Below are 9,845 nucleotides of genomic sequence, written 5' to 3' on the forward strand. Positions count from 1 at the left end.
GATGGGGATAGGAGGTAAGACTCATTAGAGGACTGTTACTAGGAGGAAAAGATCTAGGCTCTTCAAAGAAAAGAATCCTCTTTTACCCTTGTAATTTGCTCATAAAAAAAAATATCCACAGAAGATGGTGACTGGAGGTGAGTATGCACACATATGCAGTATTCATGAGGTGCCTGGGCCCTCTGTCTCATGCTACAGACTGACAAAATCCTGGCTTATTTAGAATTGATTGTTTTAATGGCAGCAGGGTGTTATTATATGTTGTGATAACAGAGCATGGGGGCCTGGTGCTTCTCCCTGCTGTTGCAGATTCTCAATCAGTAATGTAATATTGATTGAATAAAATGTGCATTGCAGACTCAGCATTACCTTTATTGTAGTTAGCTCTGGTTGTTCATGGGATTACCATATCTTGTTTTTGGAGGCTCTTCTAGTAGTTCTGAGTGATGCTTTCCTTTGTACCACACATTACGATTGACATGAGCCTTTTCTTTAGCTGAGAAGCCCCAGTGCATTTTACTAGATCCTCCTTCAAGCTCAGTAAATTGGTTCAGCCAATGCACTCATTTATTTCCTCTAAAGAAGTTTCAGGCTTTATTTACATTATGGTGGGCCTTTGTTAAAAATCATCTGACTTAACGATTTCCAAGGTACTGAATAAAGCAGAGAAATTCCGAGTGGGCACTATTTCCAGAATAATAAGAAGTATATTACTTTTAAGAGTGCCTGCCATGACTGTTGTCACTTGCTGGAGTTTTGTCTCCTTCACAGTCTGGACTGACAGAGTGAGAATCAGAAGGCATATTGGAGCCTTTTGGTGGCAATCATGTGCCTATTTGAGGCTGGATACCTAGCAGCAAGTAGCATGGCATTTGGATCTATCCCCGTATCTAACACATGATAGGGGGCCCCTTCCTGCCTCCATAAGTGAAACCTTTGCCTAGTGTGTTCATGACTCTGCCTACTGTTCAGCTCCTGAAGCTAACAGCTAACAGGAGATTCCCAGCAGGTTCTCAACTTCTTTTTCCTTTGACTCTCTAGATCAGACTTGTTGTGGAAGAGGGATTGAATCAGCTGCCATATAAGGAATGCATGGTGACCACTCCAACAGGTAACTAGGGCTGTTATTCTCAAACTTTCCTCATAAAAATTCCGAGCTAGAATGGGGAAAGATGGAAGTAAAGCAGTCTAAGTAAAATAAATATGCAAAATGAGGAGCCTAGGTGGAGCTATTCTTTTAAAATCTTTAAAAAAAAATTCTCAGGCATTTAGGAAAGAAATCTGTGTAGATGACTTTTTGTTAATGGCTTGCTTGTCAATTCAAGTTAAAGGTTAACAAATACTCTTCAGCATGCAGGTGTTGCCTCTGATGACAGCCCATTGGGACCATAGTTAAGAATTGCTGGCAGCTTATCTTCATCTCTGTGGGAAAGCTGCTGGTGAGCACAAATGGGCAAGTCTGTTTTCGCACTGAAATTACATGGTAAAAAAGGATAGAAAGTAAAAAAGAAAACTAAAAATGATAAGAATTGGAGAAGATGCTTTGTTCTATCCTTTAATAGAAAGTAGCCAAAGATCCCTGTTTCAGGGATTTGAAATTATGATTTGGTTCTTTAGTAAATAATGTAAAACTGTTCTATTCAAAGGGTTGACTTTATGAAAATTGGGGACTGAGCTTGTTGCATCATAATTGACACAAATTCAGGATGAGACCAAGAGTTGAGCATGTCTTAATAACTACTTCAACCACTTTCTTCTGCTTTTAAGGAAGAATGGAGGCTCATAAAGAAGAATAGAATGAGGAGGCTTTCTGCTGTGGCTCACAGTGGGGTCCCAGTTTGAATTGATGGGGTATATAGCATTCTCGGAGTGCAGTGATTCTCCTTTGAATTCAGTTTGAGGAATGTGTATGTGAATATCATGTTATAATAAGTCCTATTCCCATTCAATGAAGTCTGCCTCTCCCAATTATCCCCACAGGTTTCTTATGAAGAATTAAGAAGTAACTGAAAAGTCACGACTCATCTCATTACTTCCACAGGGAATCTCAGGCATTATACAGTGTGTCTGAACAAGGGTTGCTTTGTGCCCATCTACTTTAAACCACAGACGCTTTATAGAATAAGTAGGTTACTCCAGTGATGAAAGATAAATTATTTGGTTTTATTTCCTAACAGGGTACAAGTATGAAGGAGTGAAATTTGAGAAGGGAAATTGTGGGGTCAGCATAATGAGAAGCGGTAGGTTCACATGTGTGTGATTTTTGTCTCTTTGTATGCATAGAAATGGTTGCTGTTTTTCAGAAGAGAGGCAGGCTTGTCTGTCATAATTGCAGCCTGCCTTTAGTTAAATTTCACCCCCTGTGTTATCTATCCTCATGGTGCTGTGGAGTCATGGCCTGTGTGAGGCTAGGTTTGGCTAATTTTAACTAGAGCGTATTCCCTAACAGAGTGCTCCCATGGGCAAGTCACCTTTCAAAGAGATTCAGGGGAGGATGGGAGGATAGGAGGATGTGATGATGCTATCTTGGGGAGAATAGGGCAGTTTGAAGACTGAGGGAATATGGTATAAATTCGGGCCTGGAGAACTTTGAGTACCTGACGAGAAAATATTTCTTTTGTTTTTATTTCTGTTGTTGGGCTAAATGATTTGTTTGATATTTTTAATTTTTTTAATTTTTTTTTTTTTTTTTTTTTTTTTTTTTTTTTTTTTTTTTTTTTTTTTTTTTTTTTTTTAGAGACAGGGTCTCATTCTGTTGTCCAGGCTGGAGTATGGTGGCGTGATCATAGTTCACTGTAACCTCAAATTCCTGAGTTCAAGTAATCCTCCCACCTCAGCCTCCTGAGCAGCTAGGACTACAGGCACGTGCCACTATACCTAGCAAATTGAAAAGCAATTTTTTTTTTTTTTGTAGAGATGAGGTCTTGCTATGTTGCCCAGGCTGGTCTAAAATTCCTGGCCTCCAGTGATGCTCCTGCCTCAGCCTCCCAAAGTGCTGGGATTATGGGCATGAGCCACCACACCTGGCCTAATCCTTTTAAACTTTATATGTGATGACTATGTGACCGCATAGGCAAAAGTGCTTGACTGTCATTAATTCTAGGTATTTCCATTTGCTGGTCTTATGAATGTTATATTTGTATTTGAGTTCAACTGATTACCCTTCTAAACCAACCTTTGTATAGCAAAATCACTTGCCTGTGATTAGAACCTATACCTGTTATGTGGGGTTTTTTCCATTCAGCAAACTTAATTGTTTTGCATAAGATTTATATTTTTTTGCATAAGTGGTAGAAGCTCCACTTGTTTGCACTGAATACATATAGTTTAATTTTTAACATATAAACATTCACTTTTCTCTTTTGGTTATGAAGTTCTGTTTGTGAACAATTAAATGCCTCAAGTAAACTAGGAACTCCTTTTTTCTAGGAGGTAGCTCTTAAGCATTGATAGCATTTCAGGACATTTCAGGACAATGATGTTCAACTTTTAAAAACTGGTAAAGACAATGGACTTTTAAGGTGCAGTTTCTTCTGTTTCAGTTCAGCTTCTTCCCTAAAGACACAAGCATAGTCCTTGCACCCTTAGTATATACCAGATGACTTGTGGTGATGTACAGCATTGTTTATAACCTTAATAGCCATTTGTTGATTTTCATATATATTAGAAAGATACTTGTTTTATATTTACCCTAGTGATATAGTTTCCTCTTAAAATAAATTTAAGTGAAAACAATAAATTTAAGAAAAATGTTAAGTAAATGCTAGTATTGGTAGAATTCTGATATGGCCTAAAATCTTGAAGATGGCACGAGAATGACTGCCTTTTGGCAAACACCCCCTTAAAGGAATTCAGAGTCAAAAATAGCTCTGTGTTCAGAAACCAACGGTGGTAGTGCTAGTTATTGTTACCTGGGAGAGGGGGAACGATATACAACTTTTTCACTGCTTGCAGCAATATCTTTGCTGTTGAGAAGTCATTGTTGAGCTAAGTGATGTCCCCTGATGCTACCTTGACCTAAAAGGAGACTTTTTGATCTACAGCCTTTATTCTTCCAGAAATGTTTTGCATTTTCTCAGACAAAAGTCACAAATTTAGGTGGTTTAAAGGCCTCTTTAAAATAATAGAGATAAAAATATTCCTGATATTAAAAAAGCTCAGGGAGCTGCTCAACAAAATGCTTTATTTCCTGTAATCACGGAAGCATGACAGCTCTAAAACTTGTAAACCAGCAATAAAATTAGCTTATTCTAGTTTCATTAACCAGCCCTTAACCTGGTTTCATTAACCTCCATTAAGTATGAAATATGAGCATATCAGAAATAAAAGCTGTCAGCTTCAGAATAATTATTTTCCTCTTCCTTCCTTTTTGTATTAATAACAGTGACAAACTATACTTTGGCCTTTTCTTGGACTTTCTCTCTGTTTCCCCTAATATTTTTTCTTTCTTTTTTCTTCTTCAAGGTGAGGCAATGGAACAAGGTTTACGAGACTGCTGTCGATCCATACGAATTGGAAAGATCCTGATTCAGAGTGATGAGGAGACACAAAGAGCTAAAGTATATTATGCCAAATTCCCCCCAGACATTTACCGGAGAAAAGTCCTTCTGATGTATCCAATTCTCAGTGAGTGGCTTCCGTTTATTTGTAACCTTTGGTTAGGGTTTAAATTCAACTTAGTGCCTGCCTCCTAGGTACCCTTATATAAAAGGCAAAAATAGTTTCTAAATGTGTTTTTCTCAGTTGGGAAAACTGCCCTGGGCAGTTCACTGGAGAGGTTTTATTGCATAATAAGAGAATATACAGTAGTCAGACCTTATTAGCCCCAACAAGCTTCTGTCTTGAATACGTTGAAACAAATGATTTAATGAGGCAAAATATATGGAATTCAGAAAATATATTGAAACATATCTCCTCTTTAGCCTAATGAGTACAGCAGTGATTTTCCTCAATAATTTATTCTCTCTGGAGGTAATATTTTTTCCTGCTCTTCTGTTCTCTTTCTTAAGCTTACTCAGACCACACTTGGCATGGTCTTTAAGGGAGGTGAGAGGGAATATGTTAAATTTGATAGCTCATATGCTAAATGAATTTAGGGCTTGGTATTTGATAACTCAAAAGTGTATGTGTCATGTTCATTATTGAAAATAGCACGGATAAAGAACAAGTACCTTCAAATGAAGTGGTTTCTTATGTTAGATTGCTATATTGCCCTTGCTTCAAAGACATTTTGTGGCCGGGTGCTGTGGCTCACACCTGTAATCCCAGCACTTTGGGAGGTCGAGGTGGAAGGATCGCTTGAGCCCGGGAGTTTATGACCAGCCTGGGCAACATATGCAGACCCCATTTCTGCAATAAATAGAAAAGTAGCTGGGTGTGGTGGCATGTGCCTATAGTCCCAGCTACTTGGGAGGCTGAGGTGGGAGGATGGCTTGAACCTGGGAGGTCAAGGCTGCAATGGGCCAAGATCATGCCACTGCACTCCAGCCTGAGTGACAGAGTGAATCCCAGTCTCAAAAAAAAAAAAAAAAAAGACTTTTTAAAATTAATGTTCAGGTTGCTAATGCATTTGGTTATCTTTTGATTTCAGGCACTGGAAATACTGTAATTGAAGCTGTAAAGGTTCTTATAGAACATGGAGTTCAACCCAGTGTTATCATCCTACTCAGTCTGTTCTCCACTCCTCATGGTGAGTTCAGCATGAGGCAGTAACTAGGGCTCCAGATAGACCTGAGGTGGGTAAGTATGCATTTTCTAGCTTCTAATCCGGAGGAAAAGTTTATCTGCTTTCACATTAAATCTGAATCTAATTTTGGTAATTATAACTTGTGTTTGTCATTTCTAAGCTGACTGATAACATTTTATACCATTCTAATGTTCAAATGCAAATGGAGAAGTATGAACTAACGCCATTTAAAAGAATTGCTGTTGTTTTCCTGGTTTGGCCTGCAAATGACTGAAAGCTTCCTGTTTCCCTGAGGCCTGAGAACTGCTCACAAAGAGCAAGAAATATAAGGTTCTAGCTAGCCCTGTAGTCTTACTGAAGTAATCTTTGCAGTGTGAAGTGAAGAGCGGAAGTTTTTAAAGTTAGACTTCTGCTCAAAGGGCAGAGAGAACTGTGTGTTCTCCATTTCCTGAAGGAGGTATACCTAACTTAAGATCCTAGTGTTTTTTGCCATACATTATAGAACAATTGAGAATATATTTTAAGAAAATAATTATAGGTGCATGTAGAAATTTAGCTTCTAGGATGTTTATTGTAGAGTTATTTGGTATAAGAAAAAATGTGAAAGTATAAAAATGACTCACAATAAGGAAATGGTTAAATAAATAATATATATTCAAAGGATATACTATTATGTAACTGTTAGATCATGTTTTTGGAAAATATTGAATGGCATCCAAAAATGTACATGGTAAATGTAGAAAAGCAGTATAAAAATAACAACATTAGAATAGGGTAAAGTGTTATCACCAAGCTTGGAGATGACTAGTACAAATTATGACTATTTTAATTACACAAATCAGAGTTGGATTTAATATGGAACCTAATAAATCTTTCCTTAGCATGAGAGGCTAGACAGACAATGTTGTTTCAATTTTGGTTTCAAAATGCATACACAATGTTAATAGTGGTTATCTTAGGTTGGTGGGATTCTAAGTGCTTTTCATTTTATTTTTAAGCTTTAAATTGGTATTTTTCAAGTATTCTACAGTGAATTTGTATTTGCTTCATAATTTTTAAAAAGGGCAATGTATGGTTTCTCTAGTCAGGTGTTTTCTCATTTCCAAAATTTCTAAGTCTTAGCCAGTTCTGAAGAGGCTACAGTATATCTAGTTGGGAAAGCTGGTTTCAGTAGGTTATTGATAGGAATTATGGCCTGTTTGATTACTTTGCTGTTTCATAACCAAGTATTACTTGTAGTTCAAATGTTGGTGGTAACAAAAGGTGATTTGCTTAATTATCATTTATATATATAACACAGGTGGCATTGAAAAAATTGAGAGAATCCAATAATAATTAAAATTTTTGCCTTTGGGAATGGAAAAGCACTCGTTTTAGTTCTAATAGTATACATGAGAATGATGTACTATTCTTTGACATTTATAGCTGAAAAATTGTATTCTGTGGCAGGATTTGCTATGGATTTTTAGTTTGACAGGGTAATTAAAATAGTCATAATTTGTATTGGTCATCTCTAAGCTTGCTGGTAACATTTTATGTGAGTCTAAGCTTGCTGATAACATTTTATGTGATTCTAATGCTGTTATTTATACATTTTTTACATTTTTACATTTACCATGTACATTTTTTGATGCCATTCAATATTTTCCAAAAACATGATTTAACAGTTATATCCTTTGAACATATGTTATTTATTTAACCATTTCCTTATTGTGAGTTATTTACATACTTTCACATTTTTTCTTATGCCAAATCACTCTACACTGAACATCCTAGTCCTTGTTTTCTTTCCCTACCTGTTCCTCTCTCGATAAGCTAGAGTCCTAACTTCTAAAAAGCTGGTGTGCTCTGACACATCAGCTTTTTCTGTGAAAAACAAGCATGCTATGAAACACTGCACTTGTTTCATAGTGTTTCAGTTGGGAAACCATTATCTTATATGTGATCCTTTTTAATTTTTTTTTTTTTTTAATAGAGATGGGGTGTTGCCGTGTGGCCCAGGCTGGTCTCAAACTCCTAGCCTTGAGTGATACTTCTGCCTCAGCCTCCTAAAGCTCTGGGATTACAGGTTTGAGCCACTGTGCCTGGCCTGTGATCTTCGTTTTAAAAAGGACTGTATTCACTCTATTACAGTCACCTTTAAAATAAAACAAAATAAAAAATACTCTTCAGGGGGAAATTTCTGTAACTGAATAACTATATTTTTCAACTTGAGTATAAAATAATAATTCTAAGAATGTATTAGTGAGATGGAGGAGGCATAGTCTTGACTACTGTCAAAGCTTTTCAGACTTTATAAAAAGGAAGAGATTAACCAAGTCTGATTAGGTATTCAAAGATCATTGCTCTCTGTCTTCTGTCAATTTTAGACCTAGTGGCAATAACTACAAAATTCCTGAATTACAATTGGTGTTACCAAAACATCCTACCATAATAACTTTTTTTTTTTTTTTTTTTGAAGGTGCCAAATCAATCATTCAGGAGTTTCCAGAGATCACAATTTTAACTACTGAAGTTCATCCTGTTGCACCTACACATTTTGGACAGAAATACTTTGGAACAGACTAAGTTATTTAAGTAAAATAATCATCTTGTGTAATAGTACAATCATGTTTTGATTTTCTATTTGTTTTACTGATTCAACTGAGAGGCAGAGAAGAATGTGTTAAAATGCTTTTTAGTTTTGGAAGTGCGTATATTTGAGGTTATATCTCATTTAGTTATTTGTTTACTGTTGGTACCAAATTCAACAATGAAGTACATGCAACTCTTACAAAACATAAATTTTAATAATATTCTAATGCAAATTACTGAATCCTCAGTGCATTAAAATTATTTCGTAATTTATGAGCCTCTTAGTTTGGAGGTTGCTTGAAGCCACAAATAAAACTCAAATGAGAGTCAGTTCTTTGTCCCACTGTAGTTTGCATTCTGTTTAGTTTGGTTTTAGCTCTAGTAAGGCTTCATATATGTGGCTATTGCCACATTCCTGTACTGTTTTCTTTCTGATACTGGACATGCTAGTAACTTGGAGAGGAGAATAAAAGAATGTCTCCTGGAATTTTACATTCCCATTAATGTCCTCATTCAATTGGCAGACCTAGGATGTATGGTTAACTCTCAGGCCATTATGTTCTTCATGGCTCATTTCCCAAACTGCATTGTTGGTAGGTGCCTTGCTAAGCTGTAATGCAGTGAAGAAGATGGTGGGGCATTTTCAGTAATTGGAACTGTAATATTAATTTACAAGATTGAATCGGGGATGTCTGGAAGCTGACAAGGGAGAGCCAAGTACTGTTAATGCCATCAATCGTCTAGGAAGGAATTGGTGGTTTTTCTGAAGTGTGGGAGAAAGGGTGGTTTCTTGCTGGATTTCATGGCCAGTAAGTAAATTTAAATGCTTCATTTTTAATTTGGATGTTTCTGCTAGAGACCTTTGTTTTGGAAATTAGTTATTTTGCATGTTTGTCAACTGTAGATGTATTAAAATAGAAAAAAAAAACATGCTTTTTATAAAAACGCCTAAGTTTTGTATATGTTCATCTTTAGGCTTCTGAAAGGAGAGAAACCATTTTGGAAATCAATGTTGGTGTTCTGAAATCTGCTTGTAAAACTCTGATCTCATTTTATATTGATATTAAAACATTTTAACAGTGTTGGCTAGCTGATTACTTGATTAATTATACTCCCATGGCCCCATAGGCAGCTGTTGTGGGCCTCTGTTCAAGAGCACAGAAAAGAGAAGAAGGAAATGTCTTAGAAAGAACCAAAGCTGATGAAATCAGCAAAGATTGGGGAGAGGAAGGAAGCCTAGTGTAGACTGGATTATATTTTTCCTTTGGAGACTAGAATACTAGAAGAACTTCAGTATGTTTTTCCCTTTATTTTTGAAGACTGTCATGTAATAAGTTGAGATTAATAGATTACTCATATTATAGTTCTTCCATGGCAAATGTTGCTTTCAAGTTGTTATTGAAATTCTCATCTATACTCGTCAGTTAACTGTCTTGATACAGTGTGGATTTTGTTTCCTCCTGACTAACAGAAGTTATAACTAAAGCCCATTAAAGCCAGAATTTCTATCTCCCTCTCCCAGCACAGATGTGAACCAGCAAATTTAGATGGAGAACAGATATGCTTGAGACTGGTGCATCAAACT

General features: G+C 36.4%; 1 protein-coding gene across 2 annotated transcripts in view; it reads left to right on the top strand.

The window, feature by feature from the left end:
- Positions 1–9,342, top strand: part of UPRT (uracil phosphoribosyltransferase (FUR1) homolog (S. cerevisiae)) — a 31,082-nt gene extending 21,740 nt beyond the window's left edge. The window contains exons 3-7 of one of the 2 annotated variants that reach the window (XM_011971941.1): positions 1,042–1,111; positions 2,178–2,240; positions 4,465–4,626; positions 5,591–5,689; positions 8,148–9,342. In XM_011971941.1, coding sequence (XP_011827331.1) covers positions 1,042–1,111; positions 2,178–2,240; positions 4,465–4,626; positions 5,591–5,689; positions 8,148–8,254 — 501 coding nt within the window. In that variant the 3' untranslated portion in view covers positions 8,255–9,342. Of the gene's footprint in view, positions 1–1,041; positions 1,112–2,177; positions 2,241–4,464; positions 4,627–5,590; positions 5,740–8,147 lie in introns of both variants that reach the window. The other variant, XM_011971942.1, reaches the window with a different exon arrangement.
- Positions 9,343–9,845: the final 503 nt, after the last annotated feature.

Source organism: Mandrillus leucophaeus, unplaced genomic scaffold (genome assembly GCF_000951045.1).
Source record: "Mandrillus leucophaeus isolate KB7577 unplaced genomic scaffold, Mleu.le_1.0 Scaffold1251, whole genome shotgun sequence".
In the NCBI taxonomy this organism is placed as follows: Eukaryota; Metazoa; Chordata; class Mammalia; order Primates; family Cercopithecidae; genus Mandrillus; species Mandrillus leucophaeus.